Source organism: Macaca thibetana, chromosome 4 (genome assembly GCF_024542745.1).
Source record: "Macaca thibetana thibetana isolate TM-01 chromosome 4, ASM2454274v1, whole genome shotgun sequence".
NCBI lineage: Eukaryota > Metazoa > Chordata > Mammalia > Primates > Cercopithecidae > Macaca > Macaca thibetana.
The window spans coordinates 44,493,839-44,516,395 of NC_065581.1; the positions used below are offsets into that span (position 1 = coordinate 44,493,839).

At 42.5% G+C, this 22,557-nt stretch overlaps 1 protein-coding gene across 2 annotated transcripts in view; it reads right to left on the bottom strand.

The window, feature by feature from the left end:
* XPO5 (exportin 5) overlaps window positions 1-22,557 on the bottom strand; it is a 53,032-nt gene that overhangs the window by 25,455 nt on the left and 5,020 nt on the right. For both annotated transcript variants that reach the window (XM_050786907.1, XM_050786905.1), the window contains exons 4-19: window positions 22,095-22,232; window positions 21,747-21,929; window positions 19,963-19,989; window positions 18,489-18,674; window positions 16,673-16,749; window positions 14,253-14,352; window positions 12,639-12,722; window positions 11,897-12,022; window positions 10,655-10,745; window positions 8,629-8,757; window positions 6,166-6,296; window positions 4,080-4,235; window positions 2,666-2,707; window positions 2,251-2,340; window positions 716-915; window positions 60-159 (exon numbers count right to left, since the gene is read on the bottom strand). In XM_050786907.1, the coding sequence (XP_050642864.1) occupies window positions 60-159; window positions 716-915; window positions 2,251-2,340; window positions 2,666-2,707; window positions 4,080-4,235; window positions 6,166-6,296; window positions 8,629-8,757; window positions 10,655-10,745; window positions 11,897-12,022; window positions 12,639-12,722; window positions 14,253-14,352; window positions 16,673-16,749; window positions 18,489-18,674; window positions 19,963-19,989; window positions 21,747-21,929; window positions 22,095-22,232 (1,860 nt within the window). The remainder of the gene's footprint in view (window positions 1-59; window positions 160-715; window positions 916-2,250; window positions 2,341-2,665; window positions 2,708-4,079; window positions 4,236-6,165; window positions 6,297-8,628; window positions 8,758-10,654; window positions 10,746-11,896; window positions 12,023-12,638; window positions 12,723-14,252; window positions 14,353-16,672; window positions 16,750-18,488; window positions 18,675-19,962; window positions 19,990-21,746; window positions 21,930-22,094; window positions 22,233-22,557) is intronic.

Below are 22,557 nucleotides of genomic sequence, written 5' to 3' on the forward strand. Positions count from 1 at the left end.
AGACAACACCCTACTCCTACCCACAGCCAATGCCACTTCCCATTCCCAGAAAGTCTTACTCGTGCACGGTTTAAGCCACAGGGATCCTCCAGGCCTGGGTCACAGCTCTTCTGATCTGTACCCACATACGCAATGAAAGCATCAACATCTGACAGCACTCTGAAGGTTGGAGGGGGAAATACAAGTTATATCATGATTTTAAACAAGGACAGTGTCTTCCACAGGCGTTAACAGGCTATGATTATTTGGCCTTTAAGAACAGTTTTTATAGTGAGAGGAGTATAATCATACTAATTGTTAGCTGTCATTTGAAGGTTCAAACTTCCCTTCCCACTCCCAAATGTTGTTAGTAACAGTTTAAGAATTAAACAAGGATATAATCTTGAAAATATAAAGAAGAAAATAATTTCTCTACTGTATGAGCACAGATAAGTGTCTGTGTGGTTGTATGGCCTTTCCTAGCTGTTCTCATTTCTCTAAATGTGCTGGTGTTGCAATGCAGACACCACAGGAGTCTCACTCTGTGCCTTCCCCACCAACAATCTAATTGAACCAGAGATTAAATTACAAAAGACTGCTTTTAGAGAACTTCAGGTATCATGGATAATGCTATCACACTTCAATATCCTTAACCCCTACCCCACCCTGGGCCTAGCTCTGAAACTAAAATGGGTGCTTGAGTATAGTGAGAGTCAGGGCAAGGGGTTTCCTTTACCTGTGCATGTCTTGAGAAAGCCAGATGCTGGCCACTGGTGCCATCAGCTCCTCTAGGAACACCTTCTGACGCTCGTAGTTCTTGAATTGGTTGCTAATGAGAACCAGGGCTTCCATAAGGGCACACTTCTCCATTTGTGTCAGCAGTAGCTCATTGGAGAGGAGTTGCTTCACATGGTTATAAAGCATGTCAAAATTGGGCTACAGATCAAAACGAAAAAAAGTCAGAGGTGGTAAAGGTCTGATTTTCAAGGAGAGGTGGCTCCCTCAAGCAAAAAAGAAGAAAACCAAAGCAGTCCCAGGAAAGTCAGGCCTATAAGGCTATTACTTCGTTAATTCTATTATACGTCTTTATTTTGCCTAAATAAGCAAGGTAATTTAGGCAGAAGATAGCTCTTGTCTTGAGTATTTGGATAACTGCACTTTCCCATACCACAAATGTGAAAAGATCAGCTTGTTTTATACACACACACACACACACACACACACACACACACACACACGGAGATAACTGCTGTGCATTCAGAGAAGAAATTTCTGGATAATTTGTAATCTGGAGTAATATTACATTTCTTATAAACCCACGCCCCGAAAAGGGGCATCTGCTTTTCTCAAGATCAGGTACATCATTTGGCAGTAGTAATTAAGACCATCACATAGTAAAGAGTTGTAGAATTATAGGGGTAAACTTAGTAATCTATATGGCAGGTAACTATTTGTATTTTAAAGAGAGATTATATTTGCCATCACATTTCTAACTATACTACTAACTATACTAAGAAAATACTAATTCAAGAATGTTTATTTATTTATTTTTGAGATGGAGTTTTGCTCGCTGCCCAGGCTGGACCAATGGCACGGTCTTGGCTCACTGCAACCGCCGCCTCCTGAGTTCAAGTGCTTCTCCTGCCTCAGCCTCCTGAGTAGCTGGGATTACAGGCATGCACCACCATGCCCAGCTAATTTTTTGTACTTTTAGTAGAGATGGGACTTCACCATGTTGGCTAGGCTGGTCTCGAACTCCTGGCCTCAGGTGATCTACCTACCTCAGCCTCCCAAAGTGTTGGGATTACAGGTGTGAGCCACCATGCCCGGCCAAGGATGCTTATTTGATGCAAAGCTATAGTTTCCAAGTTTTTTCTTTTTCTTTTTTTTTGGAGACTGAGTCTCACTCTGTCGCCCAGGCTGGAGTGCAGTGGCGCGATTTCGGCTCACTGCAAGCTCCGCCTCCCAGGTTCACGCCATTCTCCTGCCTCAGCCTCCCGAGTAGCTGGGACTACGGGCACCTGCCACCACGCCCGGCTAATTTTTTTTTTGTATTTTTGGTAGAGACGGGGTTTCACCGTGTTAGCCAGGATGGTGTTGATCTCCTGACCTTGTGATCTGTCCGCCTCAGCCTCCCAAAGTGCTGGGATTACAGACGTGAGCCACTGTCCCCAGCCTCTAGTTTTAAATTTATGTGAGGTACACTGAAGGCTGGATTTACACACAAATGTAACCAAACTTGGCTACTTCAGCCAGGGTCCAGCAGCTTACCAACACAAGCTGGGGATAGTCACGACACATCTTGATGATGGAGGAACAAGCATGCCTCCTCACATTCCTCACTGCCCGGGTTCTGGGGGCCTGAAAAGAGACATTCAACAAACTTGGAGCTACTTTTGATATAATATACAGGTGCTGCATAGAATCATGTAAGTATCTCAGTCAAGGGCAAGTTCACAAAGATTTTTCACAACCCTAAGAGTAAAATGGAGTAACATTTATAGCCACTGAGAATCCATGTTTCCTGTATGCCCTATAGTGTCTCTAGGGCAAAACACCGCATCATATGATAATCTACCACCTTTACTACCCCCTCCCATTTATATAAAAATATAAACTGAGTATCAGGTATTCATACATTTGTACTCAAGAAATTAGAATCTATTGGCTTAATTAATGGTCTTACCTTACTTTCTTCAACAGTTTCAAAAGTGACAGATGAAAATAGCTAGGGGAGAGGAGGAAAAAAGGTCACTCATTATTTGTTTGTTTATTTGTTTTAGAGATGAGATCTTGCTATGTTGCCCAGACTAGCCTTGAATTCCTGGACTCAACTGATTCTCCTGCTTTAGCCTTCTGAGTAGCTGGGACTATAGGCATGAGCTTATTCATATTGTCCATTTTCTCAGATACCTCTACAAGAGTCATCGGAGTCACAATTTTACCATCAAAACATTTTACAATAGGATCCCAGAACAATTCATGCTATCACCCAAGTACGTGGCTATGGAAACTCCTCTCTCTTCTTTTTATCAAAAGTTGTATGATCTGTCCCCTCGATTCCATTTCATTACTTCCCATTTACTCCTCATTCCAATGAAGTAAGACTGCTTCCTTGGCCACTATTATGGAATTAAACTCAGATGAGGGTGTAGTCAAGAAACTCACTGAACATTCTCCAACTCAAAGAATTTGCAACAAATGAGCCTACTTTTCTGAAGTTCTACTGGTCTTGTGATACAACATTTTCTTCATTTCTCTGGCTCTTTTTCCTTCTGTGGGAGCTTCTCATTTTTTTCTCCACTCCTCCAATGATGGCAATTCACTAGGTTCCTTGCTTGACTCACATGTCTCCTAACTCTACACACATCATCACTTCAGTAAGACTTCACTTTTAGTCGTGGGACTTCTATGATGATGATGCTTTAATTTTATCTCGTTACTTTCTAGAGTCTAGATCTTCAACCTCAAATAGCCAATTTATTGTGAGAGGTCTCCACAAAGATGTTCTACATATTCATCAAACACAGTATTCCAAAATACTCACTGCCTTCTCTTCTTTACCCCCGTTCTCCTTCCTGATCTGGTATTCTGACTCAGGTAGTGGATCTATCACTCACCTAGTCAACTGAACTGGAAACCTAGAAAGTGTTCCTTCCTCTCATAAATCCCCTCCCAGCCCGACAGCACACTCTAATACTCTCCTTTATACAAGTCTTCATTGCAATGCCATATAGGTAACATTAACTGTTTTTGTGCCTTTCTTCCCAGAGTGTTCCTAAAGAGTGAGGCACTAGCATGGTGCCTGATCCACAATAAGTACTGAGTAGATATTTAATAAATGAATAAATAGCTGTGTTTATTAGTTTGCCTCACATAATTTCAAAAATAGTTACAAAGATAATTAGCTTAGGCCAGGCGTGGTTGTGCATGCTTGTAGTCTCAGCTACTCAGAAGGCTGAGGTGTGAGGATCCCTTGAGACTAGGAGTTTGAGTCCAGCCTGGGAAATGTAGCAAGATCCTGTCTCCAAAAAATAAAATAAATAAAAATTAACTTAGAAATGTCAAAATAAAATTTACAAAGGAGATGGACTTTATACCTTAGAGAAGACCTGGGGCAGGAACTCTGGTCTATAGGTGACAAATGGAAAGAGTGCAGAGACATTGGTAAGGACGCAGGACAGGATGAGGGGATCCTTGGTATCAAAGTTCAGAACCATCTGCAATAGCTCTATTCCATCATTAACAGGAATTTCCTGTAACAAAGACATAAAACAGAGGTTGACATGACTGCCTCCACTCAGAAATAACCATTTGGCTACATTTTCTTTTCATCTTTTAAAGAGACAGGGTCTCATTCTGTCACCTAGGCTGGAGTGCGCAGTGGCACAATCATTGCTCACTATAACCTCAAACTCTTGAGCTCAAGGGATCCTCCTGCCTTAGACTCCTGAGTAGCTAGGACTACAGGCGGGCACCACCATGCCTGGATGCTTTTAAAAATTTTTGTAAAGAAGTTGTAGAAGTGTTGCTATATCAACCAGGCTGGTCTCAAATTCCTGGTTTCAAGTGATCCTGCAGCCTCAGCCTCCCAAGTAGGTGGGACTATTGGCGCACACCACCATGCATGGCTAATTTTTTTTTATTTTTAGTAGAGATGAGGTCTCACTATATTGTCCAGACTGGTCTCAAACTCCTGGGTTCAAACATTCCTCCCAACTTGGCCTCCCAAAGTGTTGGGATTACAAGTGTGAACTCAGCTGTGTGTGCCCTTCTTACCATCTTCTCAGCAGTATATTATTCCCTAAAACCTTTTAAAGTTTGTATTTCTTCAATTGATCATGAGGCTGAATGTTTTTCAGATTTATCAGCTACTTTATATATCACACTTGGTTGCCCAGTGCAATGGCACGATCTCAGCTCACTGCAACCTCCACCTCCCGGGTTCAAATGATTCTCCTGCCTCAGCCTCCTGAGTAGCTGGGATTACAGGCACCCACCACCATGCTCGCTCGGCTAATTTTTGTATTTTTAGTACAGACAGGGTTTCGCCATGTTGGCCAGGCTGATCTGGAACTCCTGACCTCAGGTGATCCACCCAGCTTAGCCTCCCAAAGTGCTGGGATTACAGACCTGAGCCACTGCGCCCCACGCTTTTTTTTTTTTTTTTTTTGAGACAGAATCTCACTGTCACGCAGGCTGGAGTGCACTGGCGTGATCTTGGCTCACTGCAGCCTCTGCCTCCTGGGTTCAAGTGATTCCCGTACCTCAGCCTCCCAAGTAGCTGGGATTACAGACGTGCACCAGCATGCTCAGTTAATTTTTGTATTTTTAGTAGAGACAAGGTTTCACCATGTTGGCCAGGCTGGTCTGGAACTCCTGAACTCAAGTGATCTGCCCGCCTTGGCCTCTCAAAGTGTTGGGATTACAGGCATGAGCCACTGTGCCCGGCTTATCAGCTACTTTAGGTTCTCCTCTATACATTATCGGATTATATCTTTTGTCTATTTCTCTATAATTTAGTAAATCCTCATCTGCCCACTTTAAGAAATATGATTTTACCTATCAGTCGAGGCTCTCTGTGCATACCCTCCTTTTCAGACCTACAGGTGGCCACTATACTGGTGGCCTACAGTATTCTAAAGCAGTGTGGTACTTAAAATGTATACTAAATGTGGTAGGGCTTAGAGTTAGAAAGACCTGAGTTTTGGTCCCAGCTTTGCCATTTAATTAGCTGTTTGAACTTGAGTGTGCTATTTAGCCTCTCTAAATCTGCTTCCTTTTCTGTAAGACGTACATCCATAGATCTTCCTATTCTACTACCAGTTAAAAAAAGATCAAAACTGGCCAGGTGTTGTGGGTCATGCCTGAAATCTCAGCACCTTGGGAGGCCAAGGCAGGAGGATCGCTTGAGGCCAGGAGTTTGAGATCAGCCTGGGCAACACAGACTCCATTTCTATTATAAATTAGCCAGGTGTGGTGGCACGTGACTGTAGTCCTAGATCCTCAGGAGCCTGAGGTAGGAGAATTGCTTGAGCCCAGGAGTTGGAGGTTACAGAGAGCTATGATTGTGCCACTGCATTTCAGCCTGAGCAACAGAGAGAGATCGTGTCTCAAAAAAGAAAGAGAAAATAAAAGAAAAAGGTCAAAACAATCATGCAGTCAGCATGGGAAATAATTACTTACTTCTCTATCTAGCGTTCGAAACATCTGGGTGATAACACTTTCCAAAAAAAGAGTCATGGCTTCCCACTGCACGAATGAAGGTGAGAAGACAGAACAGAGGCTTCCTTCTCCAGTTCCGGCTGCAGAACAAGCTTTAAAACACACACACACACACACACACACACAAAAATATCAGCATTGAAAGATCACAGAAGACACAGAGAGACAATGGAGCTTTAGAGAACACCTGAGAATTTCATGATTGAAGGAGCAGGGTAATCTAACCCGTCTCAGCTTGGGCAAAGAAAAGATGATGTGCGCTGAAAGCAGTGAGGCAGGTAAAGGTTCCTACCATGCCTCCGCCTCTAACAATGAGCAGTCTGAATTCACCTCTATGAGCCTTAGAGTAAAACCATTTTGAGTAATGAATGAGAATACACAGGTGAACATCGAAAACATTGCCTGGCCCATTAGTACGCACTTGATAAACATGAATTAGTTTCTCCCCTCCTCCCCCTTTATAATCTTTTCCATGAGAATCTAAATAATCAAAATTGAGACCATAGAGAATCTTCCCAATAAGGAAACAATATAATACACAAAACACTGCTTCACATCCAACAGCCTCATGACAACCTGAAGGGTTATGTCTAGAGAAGGATGCCACCCTTTAAGTTTGCAAATATTACCATAGCACACCACTCAAATAGCAAGGCACAAGCAAAAAGATTTGCCAATTACTTTTCTTTTTTTGTTTGCTTGAGATGGAGTCGCACTCTGTCGCCCAGGCTGGAGGGCAGTGACGAGATCTCAGCTCACTGCAACCTCAGCCTCCCAGGTTCAAGCAATTTTCCGCCTCAGCCTCCCAAGTAGCTGGGATTACAGTCGCCTGCCACTGTGCCCGGCTAATTTTTGTATTTTTTTTTTTTTTTAGTACAGACGGGGTTTCACCATCCTGGCCAGGCTGGTCTTGAACTCCTGACCTCGTGATCCACCCACCTCAGCCTCCCAAAGTGCTGGGATTATAGGCATGAGCCACTGCGCCCAGCCGCTTTTTTTTCTTTTTTTTGAGATGGAGTCCCGCTTTGTCGCCCAGGCTGGAGTGTAGTGGCACAATCTTGATCTTGGAACACTGAAACCTCCACCTCCTGGGTTCAAGTGATTCTCCTGCCTCAGCCTCCCGAGTAGCTAGGATTATAGGGGCCTGCCACCACACCCAGCTAATTTTTTATTTTTAGTAGAGACAGGGTTTTGCCATGTTGGCTAGGTTGGTCTCGAACTCCTGATCTCAGATGATCCCCAGCCTCAGCCTCCCGAAGTGCTAGGATTACAGGTGTGGGCCACCCTGCCCGGCCTAAGATTTACCAATTGCTTTTCTTGCTTACATACAGCGCAGTCCTATTTACTAGTTTCATCTTGGTGCAACACATTTGGGCTTCTTCAACCTTTCAAGTTACCAAATATCAGAGAACTTCAGAGCCAACTGTAAATGCAACTGAATGTTAAATCCCTCAAATGTCAGCCAGTAGTATGGTGCTTTTCTAAAGCAGTGACGTGCACTAGTTAATTAGCCCCTTTTTTTTCTCTTTTTTTTTTTTGAGATGGAGTTTTGCTCTCGTTGCCCAGGCTGGAGTACAATGGCACCATCTCAGCTCACCGCAACTTACAGCTCCTGGGTTCAAGCGATTCTCCTACCTCAGCCTCCCGAGTAGCTGGGATTACAGGTATGCACCACCACGCCAGCTAATTTTTTGTGTTTTTAGTAGAGACAGGGTTTCTCCAAGGTTGTCAGGTTGGTGTCAAACTCTCGACCTCAGGTGATCTGCCCGCCTCAGCCCCACAAAGTGCTGGGATTATAGGTGTGAGCCACCGCGCCCAGCCTTTTTGCTTTATTAATACTGTCACACACATATAGCATGCATTAAGATGACAGACAAAACATATGGAGTACAGAGAAGTTAACTGGCTGAGACATTTGGGTAGAGGGGGATTATTTTGATTTTATGTAAAGTATAATTTCCCGAAAGCTTTGGGGTGGCTGAGTGATATGAGAAGTCCCTGTATTATTCCTGTTATGTCTAATGGGAGATCCTTTCTGAATTCAGGAATACTGCTATGCAAGAATTTGGCTGAAAAGTTTTGAAGTTAGGTCTAGGCATGCAATTTGTTAAGCTGGTGCCTTAAGTGAAGCAAATAAAATCAACAGTAAATAATTGGTTGATTCTGTTAGAAATGGAAAATGATGGCAAAACTGATAAGGACATGGTTTTACCCTAACTTAAATTTAAAATGTGTCATCTGCTTTTTTTGTGTGAGCCAATGAAAACGCTCCCTCTCCAAGATAGAATTAGGCAGTGAGCAAAGCTATTTCTGACTAGTATTAGTACATCGTTCTGATGTGTGTGTGGCTCAGGCTCATTTCCTATATATAGTTTTGATAATGTCCTAACATTTCACTAACATTCAGTAATGAAAAAAACTTACAATTCACAGAACCAGCATCAAGAAAAGTTGATAGTTGATACTTTAGCCACTCCCCAGCCATCTGGAAGCTAGTTTTGGGATCCAAACGACATGCCAACCTCATCACCTCTCCTTGCTGGGCTCGGGAGGCTGCCAAGGGAAAATGCCAAGGGAAGGACAGGAATCAACAACTGGTATAAAATAGGTACTTAATGTTTATTAATTTACCACCCTAGGGGAAAAGCATTCAAAAGAACTGTTTTGCAGACTTGTGCTTTGCATGTAATAATCAATAAAACTTTATTAATGAATCCAGAATTTTTTAAAAATAAATGATCTCTGGAAGCTGTATTACCAACTAGATCCTGTAAGTGGCAAACTAAACTTAGTCTCTCATTTCTGTTGGAATTAAAAGGAAATCAGGGTTGGGCGCGGTAGCTCACGTCTGAAACCCTAGCACTTTAGGAGGCCAAGGTGGGCAGACTGCTTGTGCCCAAGAGTCCAAAACCAGTTTGGGCAATACAGTGAGATCCAGTCTCTACCAAAAAATACAAAAATTAGCCAGGTGTGGTGGCATGCACCTACAGTCCCAGCAACTTGGGAGGGTGAGGCAGGAGGATCAGCTGAGCCCAGGGAGGTCAAGATTGTAGTGAGCCATGATTGCAGCACCACTCCTGCCTAGACAACAGAGTGGGACCATGTCTCAAAATAAAATAAAATAAAATAAAAATTTTAAAAAGTAAATCAGATTGGTGGTAATAAAAAATGGTGCAGCTGCTGTGGGAAACAGCCTGGCAGTTCCTGAAAATATTAAACATGCAATTGCCATATTATCCAGCAATTCTCCTCCTACTTATATATCTAAGAGAAACAAAAACTTATGTCTACACAAAACCTTGTATATAAATGTTCATAGCAGCATTATTTGTAATAGCCAAAAAATGGAAATAACTCAAATGTCCATCAACAGACGAATACATGAGTAAATGTGGCATATCCATACAATGAAATATTGGCAATAAAAAGAAATGAAGGCGGGGTATGGTGACTCACGCCTGTAATCCAGCACTTTGGGAGGCTGAGGCGGGTGAATCAGCTGAGGTCGGGAGTTCGAGACCAGCCTGGTCAACATGATGAAACCCCATCTCTACTAAAAATAAAATTAGCTGGGCATGGTGGGGCATGCCTATAATCCCAGTTACTCGGGAGGGTGAGGCAGGAGAATCGCCTGAACCCCAGAGACAGAGGTTGCAGTGAGCCGAGAGTTTCACTGCACTCCAGCCTGGGCGACAGAGCAAGACTCTGTCTCAAAAAAAAAAAAAAAAAAAACAAACAAAACAAAAAAACAAAACAGGCTGGGTGTGGTGGCTTATGCCTGTAATTCCAGCACTTTAGGAAGCCGAGGCAGGTGGATCACGAGGTCAGGAGATTGAAACCATCCTGGCTAACACAGTGAAACCCCGTCTCTACTAAAAACCCAAAAATTAGCTGGGCATGGTGGCATGTGCCTGTAGTCCCAGCTATTCAGGAGGCTGAGGCAGGAGAATCGCTTGAACCCAGAAGGTGGAGGTTGTGGTGAGCTGAGATCGTGCCATTGCACTCCAGCCTGGGCAACAAGAGCAAAACTCCATCTCAAAAAAAAAAAAAAAAAAGAAAAAGGAAATAAGGCACAGAAAACACAGAACAGAACAGAACGAGAATATTAGAATAAAATGGATTTTTCCACTTTTTTGGGGAAACAAAGAACCATAAGGTAAGATGGTATTTAATCCTAAGTATGAAAAAAAGTCAAGAGCATCTTAAGTATGGTTACTGTCCCTAAACATCAATGTCCAAGTGCTTTGGGGGTTTGTGGTGTAAAACAAAACATTATGCCTGGAATACAGCCCCAGCATTCTTCTGCAATGGGAAACTAGGGCTTAATAAGTAGGCTGCTATCCAGATTTGGGGATCTTTCGTAAAAACCCCAAACATCACGCACCATGAATCATAATACTAGATGCCATTCTGAGACTGTTGAGAGAAATCCAAGGCCAACATCACTTACAGTTGAAGAAAGCATTGAAGTCCTCATCGCTATCAAAATCAAATCGAGAATATTCACAGCTAGGGCTGTCTGTTTTAGAAGGAAAGCCCATCTGGAAAGAGAAAGGTAATAGGGGTAGGGGATGAAAATGGACCCACTGAAAGAGTATTTAAGCTTCAGGAGTTCAAGCACTTTTAATTTATTTTAAGAGTTAAGGGTTTGCATGAGATATTGTATGGTAAATAACCACTTCAGTTCTATCACAGGTCCACAGTTTGTTCCCAGTTCCAGTATTCCTCAGTAGCAGAAAGAGAATACTTTTAGTTGATACCATCCTCCAAGTTCCTCAGGGAGAATTAAATTCTTGAATTCTTTTAGAGTCCCAAGAAAAAAATGATAATTCAGTATGTAGTAAAGAAGAAAGAATTGAGAGCTACTTGCCTCAAATACTGAACACTGAGAATAAACTTGTAGAACTTTGTATGTTTCATTCAAAAAAGTATTGAAGACCAAGGCAGAAAACAAGAACACAGTGTGACCGGTGCGGCCTTTTGTTTTAAAAAGGCCTTGTTTACAAAGCTCTTTTGTTTTAAAAGGACTTTGAATTTCCTTTTGGCTAAAGAAAGGCATCACTTCAAGGGCTAAAATATAGGAAAGTTACTTTGCCTACTCAATCATCATAAAAACAGATAAATAGCAATTCTGGGGTTAAAAAGCAGAATGTATGTATGGTCACTGCTCTTGCCCTAGCACCTAGCCCAATACTTACGATATATAAGTACTCTCATATGGAAGAGTGGTTATAATAACCAGTAAGGACTGATTTCTTCCTGAGGAATAAGAAAATATGTCCAATAAAGGAATCTTAGTGATGAAGAAAGGGCTGTTAATAATGCCAATCAGTCTTTTTTATGTTTCCCCCGAGACAGGGTTTCACTCTCATCGCCTAGGCTGGAGTACAGTGGTGTGATCTCAGCTCACTGCAGCCTCAACTTCCCAAGCTCAGGTGATCCTCCCACCTTAGCCTCCCCAGTAGCTGGGGCTACAGGTGCATACCACCATGCTCTGCTAATTTTTTTGTATTTTAGTAGAGACGAGGTTTTGCCATGTTGCATAGGCTGGTCTTCAACTCCTGGGCTCAAGTGATCCTCCTGCCTCAGCCTTCCATAGAGCTGGGATTACAGGTGTGAGCCACTGCGCCCAGCCTCAAAGTCTTACTATGTGTATACACCTACATTCCACATTTAGAGTCCCATTATATACCTTGACCAAGTTAGTCATGGAAGCACGGAGATATTTTGGTATTATTGCTAATAGCAAAGGATCACGGGACAGGATTTCATGCCTGAAGAGGGCTCCCCAAGTCATCTGAGTTGAAGAGCGTAGAAACTAAAGAGAAAAAAACAAAACATCAGTCTAAGGATTTGGATTTTATATAACCCAGATTATTATTTAGCAGTTACCAACTACATTTTTTCATATAAATAAATCTGTACAATACTTTGAAGCTGTCTCCACTGCAATGTATCAGTAATGACTACCCACTATGGACCACAGGGTATTAAGATAGGCTGTGGGTCAAGGAAATTACCTGGAGTGTGGACTGAATTTTACTACTTTCTTTTCTTTGCAATAAAGGATGCTGGAATCTCAGAGTGATATTAGAAGGACAATTTTGAACTCAGTGAAATTAATTTTATAATTAATCAGACTTTTGTTTTAAAAATCTTTATAACTTTAGTACTAAATCACCTGGGACATACCTCACATGTGACTGAGTACAATCAGAATATTACCTAAAGAGAAAAGCTGCTGACCTAGACAAGTGCACTATTTGGCTCAGGAAGAAGAGCCAATAATTCTCTTAATGAAATTACACTATGGTCATTCCCCAAGGCCTGAAGAGTCACATTTTATACATGATCTACAATAATATTTCAGGACACAGTGCTTGATATTGGTTCATCTAACTGAAATTTTGAGAAGTTACCTGTATAAAGTTTACCTGACTTGGATGGGTTGTGAAAGCAAGAAAAGATTCCAGGTATTTTCCAAAGTTTGATGGTGTTTCTACATCAGAATCTACACCCTGTCGGAGAAGACCACTACATTAATGGTGCTGATTGAGAAAAGCAGGAGAAGAAAAAGCAGGGAAGTAATAAAAACAGATAAATCAAACCCTCAAAAATTTTGTTTTAAAAGGACTTTGTATTTCCTTTTGGCTAAAGAAGGGTATCACTTCAAGGGCTAAAATATAGGAAAGTTACTTTGCCTACTCAATCATCATCATTAAAACCCATTCTGTGGTCAAATAGTAAAATAAAAAATACTCATTTCATAAATTACAGGAAGAAAAAAGTCTGTATTACTTCCTCAGACCTTACCTATTCACATCTCTGTGTCCCAACCTATTAAATAACCCCCTCAATAGTTTCTTTTCTTTTCTTTCTGTTTTTTTTTTTTTTTTTTTTTTTTTGAGACGGAGTCTCGCTGTGTTGCCCAGGCTGGAGTGCAGTGGCGCGATCTCCACTCACTGCAAGCTCTGCCTCCCGGGTTCACGACATTCTCCTGCCTCAGCCTCCCGTGTAGCTGGGACTACAGGCGCCCGCCACTGCGCCCGGCTAATTTCTTTTACTTTTAGTAGAGACGGGTTTTCATCGTGTTAGCCAGGATGGTCTCGATCTCCTGACCTCGTGATCTGCCCATCTCAGCCTCCCAAAGTGTTGGGATTACAGGCGTGAGCCACCGCACCTGGCCTTTTTTTTTTTTTTAGATGGAGTCTTACTTTCTTGCTCAGGTTGGAGTGCAGTGGCCCAATCTTGGCTCCCTGCAACCTCTACCTCTTGGGTTCAAGTGATTCACCTGCCTCAGCGTCCCAAGTAGCTGGGATAACAGGCATGCACCACCACGCCTGGCTAATTTTTGTATTTTTGGTACAGACAGGGCTTCACCATGTTGGCCAGGTTAGTCTCAAACTCCTGACCTCAGATGATCTGCCCACCTCAGCCTCCTAAAATACTGGGATTACAGGCATGAGCCACTGCGCCTGGCCCCCTCAATGGTTTCTATCTGTGAAACTATCCTCTCTAACCATTTAAACCAGCACAAAAAGATATAACATCAATTGCTAATGTCTGTTCCAATGTCTTATCTTCCAACTTATAAGACTGAGTATTAAATATTTCTCTAATGGCAGGTTTTCCAGGTCATTCAGACTCAAGTTTTCTTTTGTGATCCAGTAACACACCCCTTAGATTGGGAAAAGGGTTCTTTATTCAAGTCCATGTTTCGTGGGCTAATAGAATGTAAAAGCATAAAGCACTCAGCAGCTTAAGGTTCTGTAAGTACCAAAATTCACAAGAAACCAACATTGACTTTATGGAATAATAGATGTGGATATCTGATGTTGGTATAGCTATTTTATTGTTAAAATAAATTTAGATCACTCAAACACTATTCTATTAAGATAATTTAATCTATAGAATCATGCAATAACTTGTAGGGCACTGCCCCATCAGGCTAAAATCAATGACATTTGCAACCCCTTATTGAAACATAAGTTTCTAAATGCTCTTCCCAAATGGGCTTGAAGCTCTCCAGAAAGCAAGCACTAGCTCACCAGCAATGCACACAGCTGATTGCCCAGCGCACACAACACCTGACAGAGCCTCTTCAGAAAGACATAGTGTTTTTCTACCAAACCTCCTCCATCAGCAGTCCTGTAAGATGAGAGAATTCCTTATATCACCTACAAAATTAAAAAGGCTGTAATAAAAACATCACTTTGTGTCACATTTCTCCAAGTCATTTAGTTAGGTCTATAATTCAGTAGAATTCCAACAGCTTTGCTAAATTAACAATTTAAAATTTTTTTTAACTTATTTGGTGGCAAAACCTGACCTGAAATGATATAGGACTATTCATACAAACAGCAATTAATAACTACTAGTGTGAACAGCAGCCGTATTAGCTGTCTTCTGGAGGAGGAGAGTATCATGTAAAAGCCAAGGGCCTTGGGGTAAACGAGGCCTAGGCTTTAGGAACACTGAAGGACAAAATGGTATTATGGTGTCCAGTGCAATCTCTGGAGTTTGACTGCCTGGGTTGGAATCACAGCTTTATGAACCATGGTCGTGGTATGGGACCCATAGCACAAACAGAAATGGGACATCACTTAGTATGAGTGTCATGATCTCTATGGAACTAAGAATTGGACCTAAAAATAGTCACTACCCAAAAAACGTTACTCATTTAATTAATAGGATACCTTAAAACAGTGCTGCAGTCTCTACAGGGAAGGAAGCCATGATAAATGTGTATTAAAATTGGTAGTGACAGATTTTAAGTAAAACATATGTCCCTCACACCTTTTCATTTCTCTTTGGGACCAAAAGTAAACAGTATCAAAAAGATGGTATTGCAACAGATTCAATTACTTACAATATATAGTTCTGCATGACTTCCTGGTAAGAAACATGTTATCAATAAATGCTTTAATATTTTCTTTCTTTTCTTTTCCTTTTGAGACAGGATCTTACTGTCACACCTAGGCTGGAGTACAGTGGCTCAAACATGGCTCACTGTAGCCTCAAACTAATGGGCTTCAAGGGATCCTCTCACCCCAGCCTACTGAGTAGCTGGGACTATGGCGCATGCCACCATACCCAGCTAATTTATTTTGACTTCTTGTAGGGATGAGGTCTTGCCATGTTGCCCAGACTTGAACTTCCGGGTCCAAGCAATTCTTCACGGCTTGCCCTCCCAAAGTACGGGGATTACAGGCATGAACCACTGCGCCCGGCCTTGCTTTAGAATTTTCTAGAGCAACTGGAAGAAAGTACGTGGAAGCCCTAACAGTCATGCATCACTTAATGACTGGGGATGTGTACTGAGAAATGCATCGTTAGGTGATTTCATCACCGTTTGAACATCATAGAGTGTACTTACACAAATTTACATGACAGGAATAGCCTATTACACATCTAGGCTATATGGCATAGTCTATTGCTCATAGGCTACAAACCTCTATAGCATGTTACTGTAGCCAATACTGCAGGCAATTGTAACACGATGGTAAGTATTTGTGTATCTAAATACAGAAAAAGTACAGTAAAAATATGGTATAAATGATAAAAAAAAAAAAAAGGTATACCTGTAGAAGGCACTTACCATGAATGAAAACTGTACTGGGTGAGTCCAGAGTGAGTGGTGAGTGAATGTGGAAGCCTAGGACATTACTGGACCCTACCGTAGACTTTATAAACACTGTACCCTTAGGCTAAACTAAATTTATTTATTTAGAGATGAAGTCTCACTCTGTTGCCTAAGCTGGAGTGCAGGGGCACAATCCAGGCTTACTGCAACTTTCGCCTCCCAGGTTCAAGCGATCTCCTGCCTCAAGCTTCCCAAGTAGCTAGGACTACAGATGTGTGCCACCACGCCTGACTAATTTTTGTATTTTTAGTAAAGATGGGGTTTCACCATGTTGGCCAGGCTGGTCTCAAACTCCTGGCCTCAAGTGATCCACCTGCCTTGGCCTCCCAAAGTGCTGGGATTACAGGTGTTAGTCACCACATGCGGCCAATGCCTCATTTTCTTATCCAAAAACACTGTCAATTGACAGCTACCATTTAAATAAGAACTTAAGGTGGGCATAGGGGCTCACGCCTGTAATCCCAGCACTTTGGGAGACTGAGACAGGTAGACCACCTGAGGTCAGGAGTTTGAGACCAGCGTGGTCAACATGGCAAAACCCTCTCTCTACTAAAAACAGAAAAATTCACCAGGCATGGTGGTGCACCTGTAATCCCAGCTACTCAGGAGGCTGAGGCAAGAGAATTGCTTGATCCCAGGAGACAGGGGTTGTGATGAGCCGAGATTGTGCCACTGCACTCCAGCCTGGGTAACAGAGTGAGATCTATCTCAAAAAAAAAAAAAAAAAAAAAAAAAAAAAAAAAAAAAAAAACTTCAGATATATCCAAATAAAATAGAAAAATGACAAAGAAATTAGAAAACACATTGAAAAGTAAAGATACTCACTGTGCAGCGGAGAGTATATAATGCATGGCAACATCTCCAAATAAGACCATCAAGGGCTTCCGGTCTTCCAACTTGCCCTAGACCCAGTTTTAGGGAAACACAGTCATATAAACTATACTTCAAAGTACCGACATCTTCTATAAGCATACAATCAAATAAATCGACTTCATAATTTCTTATATACCGCAGGGTTTAGTGAAACACTAAGAAGCCCAATTCTTTAAAACGAAATCTGGATAAACTTACATATTTTTTCTTGAAACTATCAATCTAGTGAAGAAGCATAAACTTACATTTTTAAATGTGTTAGGCAGGCCAAGCGCGGTGGCTCATGCCTGTAATCCCAGCACTTTGGGAGGACGAGGCAGGTGGATCACCTGAGATCAGGAGTTCAAGACCAGCCTGGCAAACATGGTGAAACCCCATGTCTACTAAAGATACAAAAATCAGGCCAGGCGCTGTGGCTCACACCTGTAATCCTAGCGCTTTGGGAGGCCAAAGCAGGTGGATCACTTGAGGTCAAAAGTTCGAGACCAGCCTGGCCAACATAGTGAAACCCCGTCTCTACTAAACAATATAAAAATTAGGCCGGGCGCGGTGGCTCAAGCCTGTAATCCCAGCACTTTGGGAGGCTGAGACGGGCGGATCACGAGGTCAGGAGATCGAGACCATCCTGGCTAACACGGTGAAACCCCGTCTCTACTAAAAAAAATACAAAAAACTAGCCTGGCAAGGTGGCGGGCGCCTGTAGTCCCAGCTACTCGGGAGGCTGAGGCAGGAGAATGGTGTAAACCCGGGAGGCGGAGCTTGCAGTGAGCTGAGATCCGGCCACTGCACTCCAGCCTGGGCGACAGAGCGAGACTCCGTCTCAAAAAAAAAAAAAAATACAAAAATTAGCTGGGTGTGGTGGCACACACCTGTAATCCCAGCTACTCAGGAGGCTGAGGCAGGAGAATTGCTTGAACCCAGGAGGCAGAGGTTGCAGTAAGCCAAGATTGCGCCACTGCACTCCAGCCTAGACAACAGAACAAGACTCTGTCTCAACAAATAAATAAATAAACAAATAAATGTGTTGGGCAATAATGCTGATATGACAGCAAAGTAAATTACATTTGTAGATAATATTCCCATGGAGAAAAGAGTCAGGGTTCCATTGGTTAGCCAAGACAGATATAGGCTGGGCGCGGTGGCTCACGCCTGTAATCCCAGCACTTTAAGAGGCTGAGGAGAGCAGATCACTTGAGGTCAGGAGTTCGAGACCAGCCTGACTAACGTGGCGAAGCCCCGTCTCTACTGAAAAATACAAAAATTAGTCAGGCATGGTGGCATGTGCCTATAGTCCCAGCTACTTGGGAGGCAGAACTGAGACAATCGCCTGAACCCGGGAGGCGGACGTTGCAGTGAGCCAACATCATGCAACTGCACTCCAGCCTGGGTGACAGAGCAAGACTGTTTCAATTAAAAAAAAAAAAAAAAAAAGACAGATATAAACCCAGTGTAGCCACCATCCAAGATTCCTTGACATTCATCAAGCGAGCTTTAAACTTAAACATTTACTTTTATCTATTAACTGTAAACTGCCAAGTATCATGGCTGTTTCGAGAACCATGTAGCCTGACAAATCTCCATATTCTGCCAAAGGATCCCTTGAATATTGGCAAACTCCTGTCCAAGGGGGTTGGAAGCAGGCGGTAAATTGGCCCCAAGGAAAAAAACCCAAACCTTTAAATGACTTTCTGCAACAACATGCAATTAAACACATACACAGCCTACTTCTGAGACTCTGAGGATAAATCAGTTTGAAGTGGTAACTTACTTTTCTGCTGACTGCAATGAGAAGACACTCAGCAGCTCCCAACTGAAGTTCCTGTTCATTCAACAGCAAACACAGTATCTCCAGGAGTTTACAGTTTTCAGCAGTGATGTGACTCATAGACACCCAGTCAATATAGCCTGCTAGAGTATTCAATGCTGCAACTCCTACTCGACAGTTTGCTTGCGCCTACCAGAAAAGAAAGAACTTTGGACCATGAAGTCCTCAGTAAAAGGTACCTGTGGTTATAACTGAACTCCTATTTTCTAATTCTAAGAAAATTATTTTTTAAGTGTATAATGTCAGTCACAGGTAGGGAACACAATCACTTCTCAAACAACGGCATTCTCAATATCCATCGATAAGATCCTAGTGGCATGTGTGGCCATTTTATCTTTTTTACAAAACTCCAAATCTTATCATTTTACTTCCCAAGGCTGGGCGCAGTGGTACACACCTGTAATCCCAGCACTTTGGGAAGCCAAGGTGGGTGGATCAACTGAGCCCAGGAGTTCAAGACCAGCCTGGGCAACATGGCAAAATGTAGTGTCTATTTAAAAAAAAAAGAAAAAAAGAAAAAAATATCCAAACTAAAAAAATACAAAAATTAGTCAGGCATGATGGTGTGTGTCTATAGTCCCAGCTACTCATGAGGCTGAGGTAAGGCTCACTTGAACCCTGGAGGTTGAAGCTGCAGTGAGCCATGTATGAGTCACTATACTCTAGCCTGGGTAACAAAGTAAGACCCTGTGTCCAAAAAAAAAAAAGTTTTTTTTTAAAATTCCCTTCCACTGTAGCTCAGGGATCAAATACAAAACAAAGGACAAGCCGGGCGCAGTGGCTCATGCCTGTAATCCCAGCACTCTGGGAGGCTGAGGCAGGCAGATCACGAGGTTAGATCGAGACCATCCTGGCTAACATGGTGAAACCCCATCTCTATTAAAAATACAAAAAAATTAGCCGGGCATGGTGGCGGGCGCCTGCAGTCCGCCCAGCTATTGGAGAATGGCATGAACCTGGGAGGCGGAGCTTGCAGTGAGCTGAGGTTGCACCACAGGACTACAGCCTGGGTGACAGAGCGAGACTCCATCTCAAAAAAAAAAAAGGACAGACGCAGTGGCCCACAGTCACTTTGGGAGGTCGAGGCTGGAGGATCACTTGAAGCCAGGAGTTTGAGACCAGCCTGGGCAACACACTGAGACCCTGTTTCTGTAGAAAGTATTAGCTGGGCATGGTGGTGTGCACCTATATTCCCAGCTACTCATGAAGTTGAGGTGAGAGGATCACTTGAGCTGGGGAGGTCATGAGTGCAGTAAGCTGAGACCACACAACTGCACTCCAGCCTAGGCAACAGACTAAGATCCTGTCTCCAAAACAACACAACAGAAGCAAGGCTGAGGTCACCATCCACTAGGTGCACGTATCCCCTCACTTGAAAGGTTCAAAGGTCTCCTTCGAACTTACAAAGAGCTCTTACCTTTGACTCCTGAGAAGTATCTGTCTTCTGAAAGGAAGTACAAAGATCCAGTGTTTTTAATGAGCAAAAGGCCACATAACTTTCTACCCCCCGCCAATCAATGCCCTTGAATAATGATTCTTAAATATATGCAATTTTTAATCTTGGAAAATAACACAACTTTACTAAGAACGCATAACTGACATTCCCCTAGGGAGAACAGGTCAGAAGCATAATTAAATGAATACAATTTATGATCATGTATGTATGGCATAAGTATATGAAAACCATGTACTCAAAAATACTGGATGTTGGCTGAGCATGGTGGCTCACACCTGTAAATCCCAGCAGTCTGGGAGGCCAAGGCGGGTGGATCACCTGAGGCCAGGAGTTTGAGACCAACCTGGCCAACATGGTGAAACTCCATCTCTACTAAAATTACAAAAATTAGCCAGGCGTGGTGGCACATGCCTGTAATCCCAACTACTTGGGAAGCTGAGGTGGGAAAACCACTTGAACCTGGGAGGCAGAGGTTGCAGTAAACCGAGATGGCACTCCAACCTGGGCAACAAAAGTGAAACTCTGTCTCAAAAAATGTGTGTGTGTGTGTGTGTGTATATATATATATAGGTTAAATACATTAAAATAGTGGCTATTCAGTGAATATACAAATATGGTTTATTTTTATTCTCATATTTGAAATCCATACAAAGGCACATAATGTTAACTTACAAGCATATAAAATTAGGCCAGGCATGGTGGCTTACGCCTACAATCCCAGCATTTTGGGAGACCAAGGCAGGTAGATTATTTGAGGTCAGGAGTTCAAGACCAGCCTGACCAACATGGTGAACTCCATCTCTACTAAAATACAAAAATCAGATAGGCATGGTGGCATGCGCCTGTAATCTGAGCTACTTGGGAGGCTAAGGCAGGATAATCGCTTGCACCCAGGAGGCGGAGGTTGCAGTGAGCTGAGATTGTGCCATTGCAGTCCAGCCAGGGTGACAGAGTGAGACTTCCTCTCCAAAAAATTAAATAAATAAATTGTATCTTCTTTTTCTTTCTTTCTTTTTTGAGATGGAGTCTCACTCTGTCACCCAGGCTGGAGTGCAGTGGCGCAATCTGGCTCACTGTAAGCTCCGCCCCCTGGGTTCATGCCATTCTCCCGCCTCAGCCTCCTGAGTAGCTGGGACTACAGGCAACCGCTAGCACGGCCGGCTAATTTTTTTGTATTTTTAGGAGAGACGGGGTTTCACCATGTTCGCCAGGATGGTCTCGATCTCCTGACCTTGTGATCCACCTGCCTTGGCCTCCCAAAGTGCTAGGATTACAGGCATGAGCCACCATACCCGGCCTCAAAAATTAGTATTTTCATAAGGAATTTCTGAAAATAAGAGTAACACCTAGGGCTGGGCGCAGTAGCTCACACCTGTAATCCCAGCAGGAGTTTGAGACCAGCCTTGCTAACAGGGCAAAACTCCATCTCTACTAAAAATACAAAAATTAGCTGGGCGTGGTGGCACATGCCTGTAGTCCCCGCTACTTGGGAGGTTGAAGCAGGAGAATTGCTTGAACTCAGGAGGTGGAGGCTGCAGTAAGCCGAGATCCCTTTTTTTTTTTAAAAAAAAAAAAAAAAAAGAAAGAAAATGAGCTCTAGCTTTTCTGTCATTTCCTAGTTTTTTACTTTTTTGCTTATAAAATAGGCTTTCATTTTGCTGACCTAGACACCCTAGTTCCTTACTGTAAGATTAATCAAAAACATATTGGAAAATACAAATTTTATAGGTAGGGGTATCCCTTACCACTTGCTGGTACTTGTTTACATTTTCTTGAAGTGTGTTAAGCAGAAAACTGAAGATCCTTTCCATGTTCTGGGTTAATGTTTGCTGGATGTCCCTTCTTCTTTGAGGGGGAAGTGTCTGAAAAGTCACTACATCCTCTGCCAGTCGCAAAAGGATAAACATCACCAATTCTGTCTGTGTTTCCTACACCAACAGAAATAAGCTAGTTAAAAATTAAAATATCTTTTCATTTTATGTATATCCAAAGGCTATTTTCTGTTGCCAAAAAAAACCCACAAACAAAATCAAACAACCCTGAAGTTTGTTCCAAGGAAAAGTATACCAAACTGATATAGCTGTGTTTCATACCCCTTGTTTGGAAAGAATGTCCAATTCTATTAGCATGTCAGGCCAATGCTGTGGCCACTCTCGCTTGATCATTTCTACTACAATTCGAGACAGAGCATCTTTAATATGGTTCTCTTCTTCCAAAATGTTCAATGTTCCCTGAAAAAGAACAAGAGATATTAAGAGATATGCAAGACGGGATTCCAGAATTCCAGAAAAAAGCCAGGCTGTAGAGTTGTACAAAATTTATCAGCAGGCCTACTTTTAAACCAAACAGAACAAACGAACCTGTTCTTCATGCCTGAGTCACTTGTCCTGCATTCTCACTAATCATTCTTCCACTTAAAGGTTAAGTGAGGGTTGCATCACCTAATAAAAAGGCTGTCATATAGAGAGCTACGATGACATCATTATTCTTTACAAAATGAAAAGATTCTCATATTGACTGTTTCAGTTTGCAGAAGGCCAGGGAGGAAGAGTATAG